This window comes from Aquarana catesbeiana, linkage group LG11 (assembly GCF_042186555.1).
Source record: "Aquarana catesbeiana isolate 2022-GZ linkage group LG11, ASM4218655v1, whole genome shotgun sequence".
Taxonomy (NCBI): Eukaryota; Metazoa; Chordata; class Amphibia; order Anura; family Ranidae; genus Aquarana; species Aquarana catesbeiana.
In genome coordinates, this window is record NC_133334.1 from 25,738,786 (window position 1) to 25,762,352 (window position 23,567).

At 44.4% G+C, this 23,567-nt stretch overlaps 1 protein-coding gene across 4 annotated transcripts in view; it reads left to right on the plus strand.

The window, feature by feature from the left end:
• SBF2 (SET binding factor 2) overlaps positions 1 to 23,567 on the plus strand; it is a 514,395-nt gene that overhangs the window by 415,477 nt on the left and 75,351 nt on the right. For all 4 annotated transcript variants that reach the window (XM_073604094.1, XM_073604095.1, XM_073604096.1 and 1 more), the window contains exons 23-25: positions 9,142 to 9,269; positions 21,770 to 21,945; positions 22,061 to 22,197. In XM_073604094.1, the coding sequence (XP_073460195.1) occupies positions 9,142 to 9,269; positions 21,770 to 21,945; positions 22,061 to 22,197 (441 nt within the window). The remainder of the gene's footprint in view (positions 1 to 9,141; positions 9,270 to 21,769; positions 21,946 to 22,060; positions 22,198 to 23,567) is intronic.

Here is a 23,567-nt window from a genome sequence, read left to right on the forward strand (position 1 = left end):
ACTCATTATGGGGCATGATTTCTCCTCCTACTCGCCACAGGCGCTATGTAATTTTTTTACTCCCACTGACCACAGTCCAGCCCCCCTAAAGTCTGAAGGACAGTAAACTAGCCATTTGTTTAAAAAGTTTAGAGACCCCTACTTTAATGTATTCAGCACAATACAATTAACATTTCCCAGTAAACTTTTGTTAGAATTCCTACCCCTCCACTTGCAGTTTACAACTTTCAAAGCTGCTGCCTGCTACCCTGAATTTCCAGTCTTCAGAGGAAAGAGTTAACACTGGACTATGCATTCTCCTGCCAGTCTTTAAAGGGGTTGTAAAGTCAGAAGGTTTTTTTAATTTTAATGCATTCTATGCATTAAGATAAAAAGCCTTCTGTGTGCAACAGCCGCCCTAATAATTACCTGAGGTCCTTCTAGCTCCAGCGATGTTGTAGGGATGTCTCGGCCATCCGGGTCTCCCCTCATTTGCTGAGACAGCAGTGCGGCGCCATTGGCTCCCGCTGCTGTCAATCAGTCAGTCAGCCAATGAGAATAGAAAGGGGGCGGGGGCTGGCCGCAGCTCCATGTCTGAATGGATACATGGAGCTGTAACTCGACTCCGCTGCCCCCATTGCAAGCTGCTTGCTGTGGGGGCATCCAACAGGAGGGAGTGGCCAGGAACACAGAAGAAGGACCCATGAAGAGGAGGATCCAGGCTGCTCTGTGCAAAATCCACTGCTCTAGGCAGGTAAGTATAAAATGATTGTTATTTTTAATAAAAAAAAAAACAAATCAAAGACTTTACAATCACTTTAAGCTTGGATGAGGAGGGGAGTGCCTTGCCCTATGAGGCTATGGGGCTGTGTGTTTCTATTGATGCACACTGTGTAGGGAGACACAACTCTTAGTCCCTGCATGCAAAGATGGCTCCATAGGACACTGCAAGAGAAAGTAGCCACCTTGAAACAGGAAACCTGGGGCGCAGTGATCATGGCATCAGCTTATACTGGAAAATGGGCAAGGATTAAAAGATAAAGAAGCTGCATACTCAGTAAGTGGTTAAATCAGCTGCCGAAAGTTCCTAAATATGAGGGTTTGATATCACTTTAAACGTGATATTCTAAAATATTGATTCATGTTTGAGCCTATATCTCATTCTCTGCCTGTCCCTTTTTTAAAGATGGTTTCACATCTGGTCATAGTTTGCTGCACCTGTTATCACTGGCATAATCTGCCCCTTTGAAAACATTCCAAACAGAATACTACAGATCTCTCTGGTGGTATCAGTTTATATGAGCCCATCAAAGCAGTCAAAATTTCTGGGAACTGATGAAGAGGGAGCACGCTTGGCCCCCGAAACACGTTGGAGGTTGCATACTATAATTTCATGGAAAACTAAAGCATTTTGCACTCTTTCACTGTCAATTTGGCGCTGGTGGTGTATATAAAGTGGATGTAAACCCTCACATATACCCAGTGAATTGAATAGCCTCAGATGATACACAGAGATAAAACAAATCCTCCTAAAATAAGTTTTACTTGTATATCTGCTGTCTTTCCTTTTCTACACCCTTTGGAAAGTGCAGATTGTGTTAGAAATCTTTCTTCCTCTTTCAACAGTGGGTGGGGATTCTGGATTTACACTGTGTGAGAGCTGATTGGAGAAAAGGGACACACCCCCCTTCAAGGAACGAAGGAACATGCAGAGTTGTATTGTGAATAGACAAGCTCCCTGCTTATCTCCCTCTAAGCTCCCTCCCCAACACACATTTTCAGATACTGTTATCTTATGTGTCGGAGAACTTGTCAGAAGTAACTCTGCTGATAGCAGAGGAACTGAGCAGCAGAGAGAAATGGCACTTAGAGCTTTAGAGAGAGATAAGTCAACACTACAGATATATGTGCTCAGATTTTACGGGGTTTGCAACCATTTTAAGCTTTGAGTTACTTTTCTAGGTACCCACTTAAGGGGACCCTTGTTCCACATGAGCAACCTTACCAGAGCAAATTGGTTTATGAAACATGTATGGGCTTTTTATGTTCTGGAATGAATAAGTGTTGAAGCCCCAGCATTCCTTTGATCCATTTCTTTGGAGTCACAACTGTTGAGGGCAGAGTAGAAAATAGAGACTAGAGCCAGCTTAATTACCGTAAATGCCAATGAACTGGTATTCTCAAGGTTTTGTAGGGAGATAAGTGCACCCTAAGGCCCCTTTCACACTGGGGCGGTAGGGGGCATCGGCGGTAAAACAGCGCTACATTTAGCGCTGTATTACCGCGTTATTCGGCCGCTAGCGGTGCGGTTTTAACCCCCCGCTGGCGGCCGAAAAAGGGTTAAAACCCCTCGTATAGCTGCGGTATTACCGCGGATAGCCGCGCTGTCCCATTGATTTCAATGGGCAGGAGCGGTTTAGGAGCGGTGAATACACCGCTCCTTCACCGCTCCAAAGATGCGGCTTGCAGGAGATTTTTTCTTCTCCTGCCAGCGCACCGCTTCAGTGTGAAAGCCCTCGGGCTTTCACACTGAGCAAACAGCGGAGGCTGTTTAGGGGCGGTTTGCAGGCGCTATTTTTAGCGCAATAACGCCTGCAAACCGCCCCAGTGTGAAAGGGGTCTAAGGAAACGAAGGTACACACTCTGTGACTGTTTAACCTCCTGATTTAGAGAGTGCAGCTCATTATTTAGCTAGAAACTTGCGTTCAGCGGTTTCTAGGAAAGTCATTGAAACTTGGCAGCTTCCAAAGCGTTTATAGTGACAGGTGCTCTTGATCAGATCAGTAGGTTTTCTGTCTGTGACTTGCACTATGTGGCGATCGTGACTTTTTTTTTTTTCTAGTGAGCAGCGAATCCGCGAGTTTGTAAACTGTTACTCTCTTATTAATTTTGTAGTGGCCTCCAAAGTAAACGCAATCAAGGCTAGTTCTCCTGTTACGGCACGAGGCGATTTAACATCTTGGACCACCCAACGGCCTTGTGTGAAGAGCTTCCAACTCAAACACAAAGCTGCATAAATATCCCACTACTTTTTTCCTCTCTGTTCTTGGCGGAACCCAAAATGTTTTTTATGCTAAGGAGGAAAAACACTGGAGGCTCCTTTTAACTTTGCGATATCTTTTTATATGAGGAACTGTCCCTATAAATAAAAGACAAATGTGGACTATACATTAGAGCAGTCTTTCTCAAACTTTTCAATAGAGAGGAACCCTTGAAATAACTTTCCGGTCTCAGGGAACCCCCCCCCCCTGCTAATAATGACTATATCTACATCTCATGATATATTAGTGTGATGGTCAGTGGGAAGAATGCTCCTTACACTTGTGAACATTGGGAAGAACTATCTCCTTACAGATCGCTAAGAAAAAACAATGGTGTCAGTGGGAACATATCTGAGAGGCTGAAACTGCTCAAGGAATTCCTAGCAACCTCCTGGAGGAACCCTAGAGTTGCATGGAACCCTGCATTAGAGTCCCAAATGAAACTGAACAAATGAATAGGTGAATGTAATCCGGCAGGTCACCTGCTGTGACCTTACCTTACCCTATGGTACCCCTGTAAAAATCCATGCTGAGCATTTCTGCCAAACCATCGTGTACTCTTTGTCTATGATGTAAAAGCACCCTCTACCATAGTGGTATACTGATGATGGTGCAAGGGAGAATAATGAATATATTTACTTAAATATTATTCAAAGCAGTTTTTCTTATGAACGCTTTATGAAATTTATAGCCATATTATTAATAGCCACTTAGGAACTTAAAAAACCAAGCCCACTATACACACAGTGCTAGCACTTCAGTGCCATAGTCCTGATCCATGCCAACACTATGATTATTGGGGACCACATTATACCACCCCTTCCCTCTCATGATGTTTACCCCTTCACTCCCACAGAGTAGACCTAAGAAATCCCACCCTAGGTCAGTCTACTCTTTTCTGAGAACACTGCTAGGTGTCCCTCCAGCTTGTTGCTCAAGATATGTACGAGGTGTGACAATTTAATTCCCATTATGGACTTTTCAGAGTTTCCAAGTAACCAAGTTGGTTGATCGTTGTACCATATTCTATGAACTCGTAGTGAATTATCCCCTTGTTATCAACAACATACACCAGCATAAGTGTATGAGTAACTCTGTCCACATTTGCATCCATCGTTTGCGTTTTTGGCTGCCTGCTTCTTGCATCATTGTGGGCATCCTTCCAGCCCTCCTTAAACCTCCTATGCTATTCAAAAACACTTAAAGATTTTTTTCATGGAATGTTCACCATAAGCCTTTTGTAACAGAGCTAAGGTTTCAATCGCACTTTTCATGCAAAATTCGATGTTAATCTGCTGCTCCAGGTTCCTGTCACTCATTTTCCACCAACATCAAAACACACACACACGTGTTATTTCTTCTACTACTCCATAAGGACTAAGCCAACTGGTCTGCGACCCAGGCGAGTGCAAGTTAGAACATGTCAGAACACACTTGGTGCAAATGGCTATGTGACTCCCCACCATAGTGCTACACCGTGGGCATTCCGGGAATTAAATTGTCACACCTCATACATTAGAACAGGGGTCTCAAAACTGTGGCCCAGAGGCCGGATGCAGCCCTTTGCTTGTCTTTATCCGGCCCTTGGGGCACTATTCATCCCACCGATATGAGACACTCTAGTTGATTTACTAAAACTGTCCAAAATTTGGTGCAGCTCTGCATAGAAACCAATCAGCTTCTACATTCAGCTTTTTCAACGAAGCTTTGACAAAAAAAAAAATAATGGATGCTGATTGGTTTCTATGCAGAGCTGCACCAGATTTTTAGTAAATCAAATCAACCCAACTACAGTAAAACCTTGGATTGTGAGCATAGTTTGTTCCGGAAACATGCTTGTAATCCAAAGCACTCGTATATCAAAGTGAATTTCCCCATAAGAAATAATGGAAACTCAGATGATTCCTTCCACAACCATTTATTCATAAATCCTTCAGTTTATAGTCCACATAAAAAGATTATAGCAATGTGATAGGCTGTGTAACCATAAAATGTCCAACCACAAATGGAAGCCTCCAAAAGGGGATTAGAAGCAAAATCCAGCAGGATCTACAGAGTATAAAAGAGAAGAGAGGCGTCTCTAAGTGTAACAATATGATTACAATTAATGAAGTTACAACATTTAGCAACTCACATGGTTGATGATTAAAAGAGGCACATCTAAGTATGGAGGCATCCGGGGTAAAGCTGTCCACATAGACCATCCTCCGCACCGCCGGCTCTCACCGCTGTCAGTCTGCAATCCTGACCAGGAAGACTACCCTGCAGTAGAGCGATTTGAAAGCGAGGCTTGAACCGCTTGTGGAGCGCAGCGTGGAAGGGATGACGTTGATGGCGGTGCGGAGGATGGTCTATGTGGACAGCTCTACCCCGGATGCCTCCATACTTAGATGTGCCTCTTTTAATCATCAACCATGTGAGTTGCTAAATGTTGTACCTTCATTGAATGTAACCATATTGCTCCACTTAGAGGCGCCTCTCTTCTCTTTTATACTCAGTTGTGACATGACGCTACTTGTATATCAAGACATCGCTTGTAGATCACGTCAAAATTTATTTAAAAATTTTACTTGTCTTGCAATACGCTTTGAAACCAAGTTACTCTTAAACCAAGGTTTTACCGTATTCTTCTCAACACCAAAGATGGGGCAAGATTCCTGCCACTGACATCAACAGTTGGGCCATATTTCTCCCCTTGATACCAAAGATGGGGCAATGTTTACTCTCACTGATGCCAGAAAGAATTTATATTCCCCCTGGCCGCAGTCCGGCCCCCCTAAAATCTGAAGGACAGTAAACTGGCCCTTTGCATAGAAAGTTTGGAGACCCCTGCATTAGAACAATGGAGGACGGCACTCCAGAATTTAACCTGAATGCTATATTCAAGTCCATTTAAAACTGGGTACAACAGGTAGCACTACTTGCGCGTTTCGTCATCGTAAGTTGACTGGGCACATTACATGTACAGATTGTGGAATCGTAGTGTTACCATATTAAAGGGAACCTTTCTGGTTCCAAATATTGGAGCCACCATCTCTAAACTTATATGTGTGGTGCAAACTCCAGAGCTGTATGGCACTCGTGAAGATCTCATCTTTTAAAAGTCACGTCACCAGTCCCGGCATCCCAGCTTTCCACTTTTTAACACAAAGTATGTTAAAGTGCGTTAACGTTAACAGAGGTGCAAAACTGGTCTAAAAGTCCACAATTGGAATGATTCGGCCCTGACGCAGATCCATGGAACTTTTTTTTTTTTTGTACGTCTTCAGTGAGTGGTGTTTACAGAAATGTATCCTCTCCGCCACGTCTCACTTTGATGAATGTAGCCCTGCTTACGTATCTTATTCATATGAAAAGAATTACTTGTAATTATTGGCGATCGGCGGTTGATATCAGCATATGGAAGCAGCTAATAACACAGAGGACCCTTCAGCCAGCTTGAAGGATTTACAGCCATTTTGAATGGCAGTTTATTGGCGAACGGCAGTGAAAATAATCCCGAAGATTGGGCTTCCAATGCGGAGTGGAGACCGCCGTTTGTGTATATTGTGGTATTTGTGTATATATTGAGGCCTGACCTTTCCCCTCTTTGTTTATGTATTCCATTATCCGAGAACAAATTGTACCTGTCTCGCTAAAAGAACATTGCTGAAGCCCACCGCCAACAATTTGTCCGATCCCTCAATGGGAGGCGCAATCAAGATCCTAATGCAGCTGAATAACAAAAAAAAAAAATAAGCTCGTCAACTTGATTAAAGCAAAATGTTGGGGGAAAAAAAATCCCATTCAGATGAGCTATATACTCAGCAATGGTTTATAGAAACTTTTATTGCTGTTTCTTACTTGCTTGGCCAAGAGAATACTGTATATGTAAGTAATGCAACGCAATACATTGATCATCTTGGTACATTCAGCCTGCCCATACATGGTTCCAATCTTGGCCGGGTCCTGCTGAGCCAGCCAAGATTTGAGCCGCCTATGGCCGGCCTAAGGTTTGCAAACTTCAAATCAACATCTTAGTGGGAGAATCTACCTTCAGTATTACCTCCTATGCAGTCTCAATGGTGTAATGCAAAAAGGAACAGCCAAGTTATCCTTTTAGAGTCTTTGAAAGTATTGAGATAAAAAATGAAATTATTTTGCAAGGGATGGTTCTTATTTGACTTCAAGCTCTGTGCAGCCTTCTGGTAAAATGACAGCTGACTACAGATAGAGGGTTCATTTTACACTCGCTTCAACTTTAACACACATTAAAGAACCTACCGCTTCAACATGCTTTTTTGATGTGTTCTTGATGCTTTTTGGAAGCTTTGATGAAGCTTGGCCCTGTGTGTGTCGATTTTCTATTTATTTTAAAGGGATCCAGTAGATCCCTAGCTCATTTGTTCCCCTGTTCAGCAGATCCTCAGCTCATTGGTTCTCTTGTTCATCAGATCCCCAGCTCATTTGTTCTCTTGTTCAGCAGATCCCCATCTCCTTAGTACCCCTGTTCAGCAGCTTCCCTACTCAGATGTAACCCTGGCTCTGCTGATGCCCTACTCAGTAGTAACCCCTAACTCTGCAGATCCCCTGCTCAGTAATAACCCCTAGCTCTGCTGATCCCCTGCTCAGTAATAACCCCCAGCTGTGCTAAATCCCCACTCAGTTGTAACCCCCAGCTCTCTTGTTCCCCCACTCAGTAGTACCCCAAACTCTGCTGATCCTCCGCTCAGTAGAAACCCCCAGCTCTGCTAAACCCCCACTCAGTAGTAACCCCCAGCTTTGCCGATCCTCCTCTCTCTCCAGTCCCCACTCACCACCCGCTATTTTGTTCCCACGTGTGGCATCTGCTAGTTTCTCCTGCTCCGGGCCCCAGCTGTGCTGATCCTCTGCAGCTCAGTCCTCTCTCTGGTCCCTGCTCACCCTTTAAAGTTTAAAGGAGTTGTAAAGTCTCAGTCTCTATGCATTAAGGTGAAAAATGTTCTGTGCTGCAGCTGCCCCCCAGAGCCCCCCTTTTTCTTACCTGAACTCGATCGTTCCAGCGCCGAGCATGAGCCCAGCAGCACCAGACGCTGTCTATGTCCTCGATGGATAGATTGATAGCAGCCGGAGCCAAGTATACCACGTCCACAGCTACCCCTCTGTCCAAGTATACTACGTCCACAGCCACCCCTCTGTCCAAGTATACCACGTCCCCAGCCACCCCTCTGTCCAAATATACCACGTCCACAGCCACCCCTCTGTCCAAGTATATTACGTCCACAGCCACCCCTCTGTCCAAGTATACTACGTCCACAGCCACCCCTCTGTCCAAGTATACTATGTCCACAGCTACCCCTCTGTCCAAGTATACCACGTCCACAGCTACCCCTCTGTCCAAGTATACTACGTCCACAGCCACCCCTCTGTCCATGTATACCACGTCCACAGCCACCCCTCTGTCCAAGTATACTACGTCCACAGCCACCCCTCTGTCCAAGTATACTACGTACACAGCCACCCCTCTGTCCAAGTATACTATGTCCACAGCTACCCCTCTGTCCAAGTATACCACGTCCACAGCTACCCCTCTGTCCAAGTATACTACGTCCACAGCCACCACTCTGTCCATGTATACCACGTCCACAGCCACCCCTCTGTCCAAGTATACTACGTCCACAGCCACCCCTCTGTCCAAGTATACTACGTACACAGCCACTCCATTGATACACCGTGCACCAGCAAACTAAATGTCCTCCAGTTAGATCTACAGCATTTCTAGATAGTAAGTGAAAGCAGTCCAGCTAGCATGGCACCTGTGCTAAGGTAAATTTTCTATTCATCTTCCCATAATCTGTCTAATCTGCTGCAGCCAGAATTCCCAAAGCTCCGCAGACATTAGATTTGGGGCTCCTGCTTTCTGAAATCTGTTGTGTACCTGATGATCTGTCATCGCCCACTATTCCTGTGGAGATATCTCCTGGCTATGTTGGTCCTCTTACCTGTCCATTCTCAGAATGGGTTTCCTGTTCTCCAATGTGTTTTTATTTTCTGTGGTCATTCATCAAGCTGAACCTTGCAGGGAACACGGCGTATTGTGTGTGTGGGGGAGGACTGTTTGCACTTCATATGTAACATACATTTCTGTTTACTTTCTCCATAGTGGGCGAGCAGACTGTCATACGCAGCGTCCCTATCGCTTCTATAACCCGAGAGAAGAAGATCAACATCCAGAACCACCTACAGCAGAACATGCAGGAAGGACTCCAGATTCGATCGGCCACTTTCCAGGTAAATGTAGATGAGGTCACCACCGTCTTCATGGATCAGTAATGCTAAAGTACACAGTTGTGTAATTACATTGTTAACTAATTTGTAAAAAAAACCAAAAGGTATGGTTTTTAGGTTCAGCCTCTCATAAACTCCAGCTGTTGTGGGCCAGAGGATGACCAGAGCAAACCCATGGGCCAGTTTTACTAGTTACACGATTAGGGTGAAAAAAGATAAAGGTCCATTGAATGTAACTCCCTAAACTTTGAGATAGAAAGGTGTCAGAACACACAGAGCATGGCAGTTTGTTGAGTACGGGGCTGGGTAGCCACAGACCAGTCAGGGTGCCCCATGTTGACCCGTGTCCACATCCAAAAGCACCTACAATGGGCACGTGAGCTAAAGAACTAGATCACAGAACGATGGAAGGAGATGACTTTGAGGTGTTGACTTGGCCTCTAAATTCTTTAGATCTCAATCCACTCTGTGGGATGTGCTGGAAAAACAAGTTCAATCCATGGAGGCCCCACCTCACAATTTACAGGACTTGAAGGATCCGATATCGATGGCTTGGTGCCAGATATCACAGAATACCTTCGGAGGTCTAGTGGAGTCAATGAGTCAGGGCTCTTTTTTTTATTTTTTTATTTTTTTGCAGGAAAAGGGGACCTACCCAATTTTAGGTGGGCATGGTAGGCGGTCAGAATGTTATGGTATTTATACATAATAATGAGATCATCACTGTTTTTTGTCCAGACTAAACAAGTGAAGTTTTTCATAGTAAGGTTAGTTGGCCACCCTTCCCATTTTCAGATGTCCTCCTTGCTGCACTGTACAAAACTTCAGAGAAGGGATTACTGTTCACTTAAAGTGGTTGGGTACCCCGTTATGTGATTTTTACCTACCGGTAAGCCTATAACAAGGCTTATAACAAGGCTTACCTGGTAAAATAAATATCTCCTAAACGTACGCCGTTTAGGAGACATTCACCCTGCATGCAGCCGCGGATATCAGCGGCGCATGTGCTCTGAAGGTCGGGTGTATCGTGCCAGAACTCCTTGCCGGAAACCGAGGGCTCCCACTTACAGCGCCGGTGCCTGCGAACCCGTAAGAAATGCCAGGGGAACATGACGGCCCCCTCAGGGGTAAATGGGCGACGCTGCGGGGGCTTCACTCTAAGGCAGGGGTGTCAAACTCACTTTCATTGTGGGCCGCATCAGCATGATGATTGTCCTCAAAAGGAGCGGTTGCATCTGTAAGATTAGATGTCCAGCGCATCCCCTCCCCTTACATTAGATGTCCAGAGCCACCCCACCATCAGAAGTTGAGTCCCCTACTCTCCCTAACATCGCAGTGCACCCCCCTTTCCTTATGCTGCTGCTGGGAAGAAGCTGGATGCATTGCTTGAAAGCAGAAAGTAGGGGTCTGGAGGAGGACCAGAGGAGGGCTGGAAATCGTGACGGCAGATGCTCCTGGCTCTGTGCCAAGATTTGGTATGTGAGCTTCTTTTTTGAGCGTTTTTGGAGCGGATGGAGGCCAATTCAAATTAATGGTGTCACTCCAAAAACATAAAAGTAAAAAAACAAAAAAAAATAAATAAGTGTCTACAGCTGTTGTTACAGAATGCCCAGGTGTGAATGGGGGTCTAACAGTGCCTCCTCCGCAGCATGGTGGTGACAGGTGCTCTTCAGAACCCGCACTGTTGTTTAGAATGCCTTTGAAGCTGTGTCATCTTTTTGACTCTTAACAGATAATGCTGTATAAACGAAACTCTAGATAACAGAGGTGTGCCTATCTGTACCCCATCTAAGGACAGGGTTATCTGGAAGCTGCAATCACCTTACTGATGTCTTAATATTGTGTCTCATCACAACAGATTCTTGAGTAATCAGTAACTTTTTCACCTGTGACTCAAACTAGCATATTGCCAAAGTTAAATTTGAACAAAAATAGCATTTAAATCTATTCCTCAGTAGCCAAAAAAGGATATAAATCCACATTGTATGCAAATTGTATCCAAATGACTTTGCATACACAGATATTACATTGTAAAGTAGCAGTGATATCATCACTGTGCTGTACATACCCTATGCAGAGCAGGGCTGTGGGAGGGGCCTAACAGGCCTATATACTATAGAATGCCTGTAGAAAACTACAGGAGGGGGGTGGAGACCAGACCAGTCACCCTGCACTAGGGGAGAGAGAGCAGAGATGTGGGAGGGGCCCAGCAGGCTCCACCCACTGAAGACTGCCTCCAGATAAATACAGGAGGGGGCGGAGACAAGACCAGTCCCCCTGCACAAGGAGAGAGAGCAGCAGTGAGCGGTCTTTATTACAGGAAGGAAAAGTGGCACACTGGATTACTGCACAGATCTGGAATAAATACACAAAGCTCACGAGATTCAAGAAGAATACACATGCCTCTTGTTTTTAGACAATATTTATTTTTTTACGGAGTTCAGCTTTAAAGCGGCCTTTTCTTTTGCTTGTGTTTTACATATGTAAATAACTCGCCCGTACACAGTGCCGCTGATAAGGCAGTACAGCCAGCCCTCCTACCCAGGCCTCATCAGTTCAAAAGGGGGGCCTTGGTAGGAGGGCCAGCAGTACTGCCTTATTTCTGACACTTGTGACTCTTGTGCAGTGCTGCCGACTTCTGCTTTTCTTTTCTTTTCTTCCTCCGGCTGCACTACAGGAGGATCGGTTCTCTTATCTGCACCCCCTTCTTTCTGCTGTCTGGGACCCCTGTGTGCCCCTTTCCCCCCCGCAGTCCTGCCTTTTTCCCTCCTCTCTTTTCCTGCCGGCAGTTGCTGAGGGCACACAGGTGGGTTATTTCAGGATGGTGAGCGGGGGGGGGGGGGGGGGCACAGTCCACACGTCAAATCCCTTCCAGTGTCGTGTTAGCAGGGAGAGTGGTTATAAATAGAAAAGGAAAAGAAAGGCGCCTCTAAGTGCAGTATGCAAAATTTAATAAAGTACACAAAGGGTTAAAACCACTTACAAGATCGTTGAGTGTTCAAAGACATTCAACGATCCTGTAAGTGCTTTTAACCCTTTGTGCACTTTATTAAATTTTCCATACTGCACTTAGAGGCGCCTTTCTTTTCCTTTTTTACATCTTCAGAGTTACTTCTCCTCTAACCAAAGTGCTGCCAGAAGTGCCATCTCATCACTATCATCCCTCTGACCAGCTACCCGCCTCCACCAGAGCGCCCTTGTCTCCTCTCTGGTTATAAATAGAGATGAGGGCGTAGATTGCTAAAAAGTCAACATTTGCATATCAGTAATGCAGTCGTTTAGTCTCATTAGGTTGCATGATTTTGGGAAAGTGCATTTGAAACGGCCGACAGAGTGAATTCTTCAGGTGCTGTTATCTTTACACATAGAATGGAAAGATTTAATTTAAATTTAAAGTGATACTAAAGGTATTTATTTTTATTCTTTTATTTAACAAACACATCATACTTAACTGCTCTATATAATGGTTTTGCACAGAGCAGCCCAGATCCTCCTCTTCTTGGGTCCCCTGCCAGCACTTCTGGCTCCTCCCCCTCTGCTGAACACCCCCCATTGAAAGCTGTTTGCTATGGGGGGCACTCGTGCAGGCTTGCTCCTGAGCTGGCTCTATGTGTCCATAGACACACAGAGTGCAGCTCAGCCCTGCCCAAAAACCTCCTCACCGGCTGTGATTGACAGCAGCTGGAGCCAATGACGCCGTCTCTGAGCCAGTGACGAGTGAGAGATCCTCTTCTGGATCGAGTTTGGGCTCAGGTAAGTATTGGGAGGGGTGGGGGGGTGGGGTTGCACACAGAAGTTTTTTTTTTTTTTTTTACCTTCAGCCTTTGGATACACTCCAAGTATGAGTGACGCGAGTCTTACCTTAACTTGATTTTTTTTATTTTAGAATAGCAAAATATGACTATTTTTTAGGTTTTTAGCAATGTCTTTATACTTGCTGTGCTCTACAGATCTTAAAATCTTTGTTCTGACTTGGCATTCTGCACACAGCTTGTACAGAATTAAAAAAAAAAATAATAATAAAATAAAAATGTTTAAAAATGTTAAAGCCATCACAAAAAGCATGAGGTCCCGAAAGGGGTTAAACAACTTTTGTTTCTGTTCACACAGTTGGAGAGAAGGCATGGGATAAGGGCGGCGTACAGAGGAGCGTTTTATGTACCCGCATAATTTAGCGGTATGACGCAGGCAGCAAAGTGGAACCATTCCATGATAAATCACTTGTCTTCCATACTGGAAGAGACATAATAATGTCCAATTCTGGAGGCAGTCAGTGTAATGAGAACATTTAGGGGGGGCCTATAAAGGAGACTGTAAAGAGATGAGCGGTATGGGTTGGTATTGGGGAAATCGGTTTGAGTGTGATAACAGCAGGTTGATTCCTGCACGGAATCCGTTGAGGCCTGTAGACTGTGACCCATCTACACCTGAGTTCCCAGCTACATCCCCAAAAAAAAAAAGAATGGAGAGGGTAGAGGCACACCGCCAATGGGCGCTGCCCGCTGCTTGGAAAACGATCAGTTCCGAGAGGTTCTCCAACCTGTGTTCACCCAAATGGTCAACAAGCAAGCTCGGGGGTCTCCCATAGACACGAGATCCACGCTGTCAGCTCATATCTTTCAGCAGGTTTTTTAAAGCGGAACTTCAGTCATTTTTTTTCAACTTTCCATCTATTAAATCTTCTGTCCTTGTTGTTGTTTTAACTTTGGATAGTAAAACTTTTTTTTTTTCTGCCAGTAAATCCCTTATACAGCCCACTTCCTGTTTCTTGTCTGGTCATTAGCCTAGGCTTATGACATCATCCACAGCTCTCTCTCTCTTGTGAGAGTTTGCCAGAAAGGGAGGTGGGGATGAGTCATAAGAGGGCAAATGAGAGCCGCAGAGCTGGAGGTGTGCCTCTGTAATTCCAGGAAGTGAACAGGCAGCAGCTTCAGCTGCCCACAGTTAAAATGGAGGGACTTAGTGGAGGGAGATTTCTACAGCATATTTGGCAAGTACAGAATCGCAGTATATATAAAATAATATGCAAAGTGGTTGGAGGGAAGCTTCAGAATGGCTGAAAGATGTTTTTATTACAAATTATATGAGCAGACTGCCGTTCCTCTTTAAATACAGCAGGTTTCTACATGAACAGTCAATAAATGTTCAACCTCGTGTTGGAGCTCACAGCTGGGCTCTTTTGCATCGATTTATTTTATTTTGTTTCCAACTCCTCTTACTGCAGCCATTCCAATCATCCCGGAGTTACCCTTCATTCCTCCTTCCCACTATTGAGTCTCACTGCTCATGTTGCATTTTCTATAATGTAAAACTAGTGCAGACTTTGCTAGGGAGCATGAACCCAGCCCTAAATACTATGTATTTACTTGCTTTACAGAGAATACAGCATAAGCAGTGAGACTCCATAATGCAAAGGCCCAGGACATTTGGAGTCCCAAGGGGATTTGAAGTGGCCATAGATGAGCCAACCTGACTATATTTGAAGCAGTAGTCTTGGGTGAACTTATCTCTTATTAGTAACTTAAAAGAAACCTGTGACTAATGGAATATAGGAGCTGCCACTGCTGACTTGTGCTTGGAGGTGAAAGGTCCAATTGTGTCATCCTGATCCTTTCCTCACTGTTGCAGAAGGGTTTTTAACTTAATACATTCTATGAATTAAAGCGGAGTCCCCCTCCCCCCCAAGAAAAAAATTACAGTCAGCAGCTACAAATACTGCAGCTGCTGTCTTTTAATATAAGGACACTTATCTGTCCAGGGATCCTGCAATGTCAGTACTCCAGCCGAATTTTGGATAGGCTCTCGGGTGGTAAGTAAAACTGTGGCTCCCTACAGCGCCTGCGCCAAGCACGCTGCACTTTCTAACTGGCTCGGCGGCGGAGGAAGGAGGAGAGGGGTCAAACTTTCAAGGGACGGCGCCGTGGCCAGTCTCCCGGAAGTGGGGACAGGTGCCTGTTTCCTCCCCTTCTCCTCCCGCCTGAAAGGTGCCAAATGTGGCACCGGAGGGGGGGGGGGGAGCAGATAAGTGGAGCTTCCACTTTTGGGTGGAACTCCGCTTTAAGGTTAAAAAAAACTTCAGCATGCAGCTCCCCCCCCCCTCCAGCTACACCTTATGCTTACCTAAACCCAATCTTGATCCATCGCTGTGCACGAAAGCAGTTGCTCTCTCAGCTCTTTCCCTCCTCATTTGCTCATAGACGGTAGCGGGAGCCATTGGCTCACAGCCAGTGAGGAGGGGGGCGGGTCCAAGCTGCACTCTGTGTGTCTATGGAGACACAAAGCGGGGCTCGGGAGGGAGCCCGCATGGGTGCCCCCCATTGTAAAAAAGCAGTTGCTCTGTCGGCTCCCCCTTCTCATTTGCTCAAGGACAGTAGAGAGAGCCATTGGCGCACAGTCAGTGAGGGGAGGCGGGGCCAAGCTGCGCTCTGTGTGTCTATGGACACACACAGCGGGGCTCGGGAGAGTGCCGCACGGGTACGCCCATAGCAAGAAAGCAGTGGCTCTCTCCCTCTTCATTTGCTCAAAGACTGTAGCTGGAGCCATTGGCGCACAGTCAGTGGGGGGGGGGGGGGGGGGGGGGGGGCAAGATGCACTCTGTGTGTCTATGGGCACACACACAGTGGGGCCCGGGAGAGAGCCGGCACAAGTACGCCCATAGCAAGAAAGCAGTTGCTCTCTTGGCTCTCTCCCTCCTCATTTGCTCAAGACATTGGCTCACAGCCAGTGAGGAGGGGGCGGGGCATGGAAGGGGGACCGCATGGGTGCCCCCATAGCAAGCAACTTGCTATGGGGGCAATTCGCGGGGGAGGAGCCAGGAGTGCTGCCAGGGAGGAGGATCCAAAGTACTCTGTGCAAAACCATTACTGTACACAGCTGGTAAGTATGACATGTTTGTTATTTTAATTTAAAAAAAAATTCCATTTACAATCACTTTAATACTTCATGTGTATGTTAAGTCATAAATACAATAACAAACCACGAAGAAGGGCGCTTCCTTGAATGTTGTTAAACAATTTTTAAGATTCAGTGAAAAGAAATTAACACAAACCAGCTGCCCCTTTACAGTGTACAGACACCAATATTCCAAAATAGCAAAAAAGAACAAAAAAGTAGGCGCTTAGTTACTCACTTATACACATTCAATACTTCACTATATTGCTATGGTTACTCACTATACACATGCAATACTATAATTTATCGCTATTGGCAGTCAGTATGCCAAATGGTAACCAAAAATCAGTCCATATGTAGTATAGCACTAAACAAAATATAAACAAGGCAGGTGTCTAGGAGACAGTCCCAATCCACCACTTCCTCCACCATACCTGACTGTTTGTGATGACTACCTCCTCTAAGTAAAGTGATAAGTGCTCTCTCCACACCCCAGGTGAAGTGTGCACTCACCAGATAGAAGTGGATGACAAAGCAGCCTAAACGCTGTATGCAAAGAAACCTCTGTATTAATCAGCTCCTCTCCAACAAATTCCTCTGATGTTCCAAACTGAAGATCTTTGTGAAGTGACTTCTCATACCATCATGCATGATGTAAAGCAACCCAAGGAGTAGATCATTGTGTAATACATTTATTAAAATGCAATCAAGATATACACATTCTGTGGGCATCTGTGAGACACCAACACATACAGCTCTGCTCAGTCAAATTGCAGTTGCGTGCCGCTTGTGGCCACCGAACCAGCATGCGTTCCAAATAGGCGGAAGCTGGACAAGTGTCTAACCTGGTCTGGCGTTGCGGCTCAGCTTCAATGCATTTGGCGTGTAACGCATCCTCTGGAGTTTTCAGTACATGATTTTATTTATATCTTAAAGCAAGGGTCTTCAAACTATGGCCCTCCAGTTGTTCAAGAACTACAATTGCCATCATGCCTAGTCATGTCTGTGAATGTCAGAGTTTTACAATGCCTCATCGGATGTGTAGTTCTGCAACAGCTGGGGGGTCGTAGTTTGAGGATCCCTGTCTTAAAGTATAACTAAAGGGAAATTTTTTTTTTTTGTTTGGGATAGAAAGGAGAGGGATTAGAAACCCTGTCAGTATTTATTGCTGTCTGTGCCCCCGTTAGGGAGATTGACCCTCTCCATTTGTCCTGTTTACCATTATCATTTGCACACTTGAATCCAAAAGATGCTGTAGAAATTTCTTTGTCTTGAGCCAGACAAAATTGCAATGATGATCAGTTAACGCGTTTCACACGAAAAGAACTGTGCTTGTTCACAAGCACAGTTCTTTTCGTGTGAAACGCGTCAACTGATCATCATTGCAATTTTGTCTAGCTCATGACAATAAATACATTTCTACAGCGTCTTTTGGATTCAAGTGTGCGATCGATCTTTTCTTCTCTTCTTGATATTGCCTACGGTGATGAGCCGGGTTTTAGCACCTTGGATCGGATGTGTCCATTTTTTGCCTGGAGCGGTGTGTGCACCCTTGTTCTGTTTCCCGATTACCATTATTATTGAAAGTAAAAGAAAAACCCAAATTTTGGGTTGTCCCCAGAAAAGTAATAGAAGGGAAATCTTCCCATGGGGACACTAGTTCTGGTGACCTGGGGGGTCCCCAAGGAACTCCCTTAATTTGCAGGGATATCCTCTTGCTTCCTGTTTGGCTATGTGAAAGGAAGTGAAGGATAATCTTCGCAGAGGGGAACGCAGATGGTGAAAACAAAAAAAAAAAACTGTCAGGGGTTATAACCATCTCTTACTCTATCCAAAATGACAAAAAAAAGTTTTGCCTATAGTTCTACTTTAAATATGTTGTCCAGTGGAGAGGGTGGGGGAGGCACCACTCATAATTTTTTGGGCACAGAGTTCTATTTTAGCAAGATGAAGTCACTCTGGTCAATCCTCATCCAGCTCAGGCAGCCAAATCTGCCTCTCTGACACAATTTATTAGCTGACGTTGTAGAATTACGGACAGCCGTCATATTTATTGCCTGTGGGTTTCGTGTCTTGGGTTTGGCTCCATACAGACATGCTTGCACGTTCGCTGCGGTGTGACCGCTCAACTTGTAACATCTGCATGTTTGTGTTGAGGTATTTACACTCATCTTTTGTCTGATAACAGAAGAAGTGGCTCGTCCTGAATGTTTCAAGCTCCACAGAGACTTGGGAGACATTTGTGGTTGGATGAGTCGCTCAATGTGTTTTCAGTTTGCGGTGTTTTCCCCTCCATACCTACAGATGAGCGATGGACTTGTTTGTCAGATTGCATTGGAGGTGTAGATAACGTTCTGCTGAATAAGACGCTGGGCCTCTATTTACAACTTCGGTTTCACTTGTCAGCATCTCACAAACATGAGCGAGCCGGCATACCTTTCTATGGTACAAATCCTCGGAGGAATCTTATTTATGAAGATTTTAAACAGAATCGTTACAGTGGGTGGATTTGCGCAATGCCTTGGATATATTTATAGCTTGCAAAGGACCCCTAGGAGAGCTAAATCGGCAGCAGGTGACACAACCCACCAGACTTGATCAATGAAACATAGATTTTGATTATTATGATATATAAGATACAAAATAAATTTAATTGTGGACCCTATGGACATACAGCACTCGTATTCGTAAAAAATATCTTTATTTTTGCGCAATATAAAATCAATTCAAATCAAACAGTAGCATATTTGCATAGGGTAGGTGTCCCCTACAAATTTATACAATAATAACCACACACTTTACTGGGCTCTAGTGCTGAAAAATGTCCATAATTGGGAGTGCCACCATCCCTTCAAATAAGGCTCAACATGTTTTGCGCAGTTCCGCTTCTTCAGGAGAAAATAGTGCAAAAGCAGAGGTAAGAACGGCTACCTATAACACCAAACATATGAGAAAGACTAATAATGTAGCAACAATGTAAGTATAATAATACATCTCTATACAAAGTTCAATGTAGAAAAATAGTAAAAACTGTAATTTTTCTATATTGAACTTTTGTATACGGATATTTTTTCTGTGTTATAGATAGCATTTCTTACCTCTACTTTTGCACCATCTGCTCCTGCAGAAGTGGAACTGCGCAAAACATGTTGATCCTTATGTGAAGGGATGGTGGCACTCCCATTTATGGCCATTTTTCAGCACTAGTGACCAGTAAAGTGTGTGGTTGTTATTGTATACATTTGTAGGGCCCACCTACCCTTATTCTGCTGAACAAGATGCTGGGCCTCTATTTACAACTTCGGCTTCACTTGTCAGCATCTCACAAACATGAGCGAGCCGGCATACCTTTCTATGGTACAAATCCTCGGAGGAATCTTGTTTATGAAGATTTTAAACAGAATTGTTACAGGGGGGGGATTTGCGCAATGCTTTGGATATATTTATAGCTTGCAAAGGACCCCTAGGAGAGCTAAATCGGCAGCAGGTGACACAACGCACCAGACTTGATCAATTAAATATTTATAGATTTTGATTATTATGATATATAAGATACAAAATAAATTTAATTGTGGACTCTATGGGCATGCAGCACTCGTATTCGTAAAAAATATCTTTATTTTTGCACAATATAAAATCAATTAAAATCAAACAGTAGCATATTTGCATGGGGTAGGTGGCCCCTACAAATTTATACAGTAATAACCACACACTTTACTGTTCGCTAGTGCTGAAAAATGTCCATAAATGGGAGTGCCACCATCCCTTCAAATAAGGCTCAACATGTTTTGCACAGTTCCACTTCTTCAGGAGAAAATAGTGCAAAAGTAAAGGTAAGAAATGCTACCTATAACACAAAACATATGAGAAAAACTAATAATGTAGCAATAATATAAGTATAGCAATGCATCTCTATACAAAGTTCAATGTAGAAAAATAGTAAAAAAAACCTGTAATTTTTCTATATTGAACTTTGTATACCGATATATTTTCTGTGTTATAGGTAGCATTTCTTACCTCTACTTTTGCACCATCTGCTCCTGAAAAAGTGGAACTGCGCAAAACATGTCGAGCCTTATATGAAGGCATGGTGGCACTCCCATTTATAGAAATTTTGACCAGTAAAGAGTGCGGTTGTTATTGTATACATTTGTAAGGGCCACTTACCCTAATGACACATAGGTGCAAATATGCTACTGTTTGATTTTATATTGTGCAAAAATAAAAATTTACATTTTCTTTCTAAAAACCCACATGTACCCTTAAATTCCAAGGACGACGGTCCCCGGTAAATTTATTTTGTATCTCATATTAATAGGCACTTGGTCACTTGCATACTTTAGATCAGCGAAAAATCCTCTATACTACCCAGTGATTGTTTTGTTGGTAATTTTTCCTTTTTTTTTTTTTTTTTCTTTTTTTATTATGATATATAGATTTTTAGATGCATGCTCCCTTTAAAGCGTATCGAAACCCCAAATTGAATATACAGCGGCTTACCCCTCCTTGGTGTGGTGGCTACATTAGTTTTTGTTTTTGTCAAGGTCTGTTTTCACCTTGTAGTCCTGTCCCTGGGTGCCTACATTACCCCTTCACTGTGTCTTTGGAGGAAGCCATGGTCGTCACCCTAGGCTGCTCTCTTGATATGGACTACACAAGTCCTTATCGCTTCATTTCTATTAAATGAGGGGCAGGGCAATTGATAGTTTACAGAACATAGCTAGGAAGGAAGATAACCTTCGGTGCACCTCACAGGAAGCGACAAAGAGGCAGCATTTTTGGCAAGATCAACAGGTGTTTTCTGTTTGAAAATAAGGCAGTAACCACATCTATCGGCTGTAAGCTTAAATATACAATTTTTGTTTTTAGGTTTAAGTATCCTTTAAGGCAGTGGTCATCAACTCCTGTCCTCAGGGCCCACTAACAGGCCAGGTTTGCAAGATAACTGAAATACATCACAGGTGATATAATTTGCTGCTCAGTGATTGCAGTATTCTAGTCTGTATCTCCCCAAGGTAATACATAAAACCTGGCCTGTTAGTGGGCCCTGAGAACAGGGTTGATGACCACTGCTTTAAGGCAATAGACGGTCCAGATTTTTTTCCTGCAACCAAGTGTTGCAGGAAAGAAATTTGCACGATTCCCCCATCAACACAGACAGTGCTGACAGGGGAATCCCTTCTGCCGAGACATTGTGTTCTCCCGGCTGGAGGGTGGGCAAATAAACAAGTAAATCCGGCAGGCTGGTTGCACCCACCTTGATCAGTCATCAACTTGGTACTTTCAGCCTGCCCATACATGGTTCGAATCTCGGCTGGTTCCTGCTGAGCTGGCCGAAATTTAAACTGTCTATGGCCGGCCTAAGGCTAAGGCCTCATGCACATGCAATTAAGCATAAAATATGCCTAGCGTAAAAAAAAAAAAAACACATAATTTTCCTGCAGCCAGGGACCTGCAGTTGGGGCATACAGCCAGCCATTGAAGTCAGCAACTCTGCTTGTTTGGTAATCTGGCGCTGGGTTTGTTTTCTTCTTTAACAATGTGCCTTCTTCAAAGAATAAACTTTTCTGGTGTCTGATTTCAGGAACGTCTTTTCTTTTTGTCTCACACAGCTGATTAAAGTAGCATTTGATGAGGAGGTCAGCCCGGAGATGGTGGACCTTTTCAAGAAGCAACTGATGAAGTTCCGCTATCCCGTCTCCATCTTCAGCATGTTCGCTTTTGCTGCAGGACAGGCGGCGCCCCCTATCATCCTTCCGAAGCAGAAGGAAAAAAACACCTCTTTCCGGTAAGGACTTCCATATGTGCCTTCGAGGGTGGAGCCACAGCACACGTAAATTCAGTGTGTGGCACCTTTAACTGCAGATAGTCCTTTACTGATTGGGGACTCTTAACTATTTCAGGACACTTTCTAAAACCATTGTAAAAGGGGCAAAACGTGCCGGGAAGATGACAATCGGACGTCCATACGTTGCCAAAAAGAAGACTGGAACCATTATTGAGGAGCGAGGCAGCCGCAATGAAGACGACGACATTTCTGGTTTGTTGTGCTCACCTATTACTTAAAGAAGGCAGATGACCTCTGTCACCGGATGCAGCTCAGAACCAGACTTGGAGACACCAGCAATATTACACCAAAAAAAAGCCTCCCCTGTCACTACAGAATAGCACAAACCACAAGGAAATAAATCACTTAATAGCTAGCTAGGGAGGTACACCGGAGAAGAGCCATTCACAGCAGCACTGCCAGCCAGGGAAAATAAATATTGTCTATTTTAGAGGCTGCTGCTGATCTCCTTCTGAAAATGCTGTCTGGCTCTTTGACTTCAATACTTTCTTTGTCGCTAATCCAGAGCAAGTGAAATTGAAAAAACAAAATCACAAGTGTGCATTGAATGCCTGTATCCAAAGAGAACAGGTGCAGGCAGGATGAAGCTCATCCACGCTCGCCATATAAGGGTTGAATCTAAAAGACCGGCCGCACACTGATTAGTGTCAGCATTTTCATAAAACTTTATTGTTCACCCTGGAAGCCCCTGGAAGCCCTCTCCTCCACTCAAGAGACTGGCTTACTCAGAGAGAAGTCACTGTGACTGAGCTCATCTCTGAAACGCGTCAAAGGGGGAAGGTCCCAGGCAGGGCTTTCTGTATGCACATTGCCTCTGTGTGTGGCTGGTCTTTGTAAATCAGTCAAAATAACTAGTCCAAATGCCATATTTAATGGTGGTCAACTTCTCAGAAATTACAACGCCATGCGATCCACCTGACAGCCAGGCAGCTAAACATTTTCAGAAGAAGAGATTAGTAATGGCAGCTTCAAGCCCATCTCCGGGCAAAAAAATAGTTTTCCCATGCAGTGGGGCTGTATCCACACTGCAGGGGGTTAACTTAGCATTTTTGTCTAGGGGCGAGGAGAAAGGAGATATACTTACCTAATGCTCCGATCCCCCCAGGAAAAGACAGATTCGGCAACCCCACGCTCCAGCGGTCTTAAGTTGTGGGCTGTTCCTGACATCATCACACCCAGAGTAGGCTCCATATACCAGGAACTGTCCACTGCTGGACCATGGGGGAGAGCCATTTTCCAATGGAACAAAGGATCGGGTGAGTGTAAGCCTTTTCCTCACCCCTAGACAATCGAGCAGTTATCCCGTGTAGTGCAAGCCCAGCCCCACTGCATGGGAATATTTTTTTTTTGCCTGGAGTTGGGCCTTTATTATCTTTTTTTTTTTTTCCATTATCAGTATCTTTTAAAGAAAAACATATTTTCAGTGGGGTAAAAGGTTCACTTTGACAAGTTAAGGTCTTTTTGGGTTTGCATTGATAGGTCAACCGTTTGCTCATGTTCCACCTTAGGCACGCTTTGAAGATTTTTGCACCACTATAGAAGCCCTAAATGACCCATCCCCA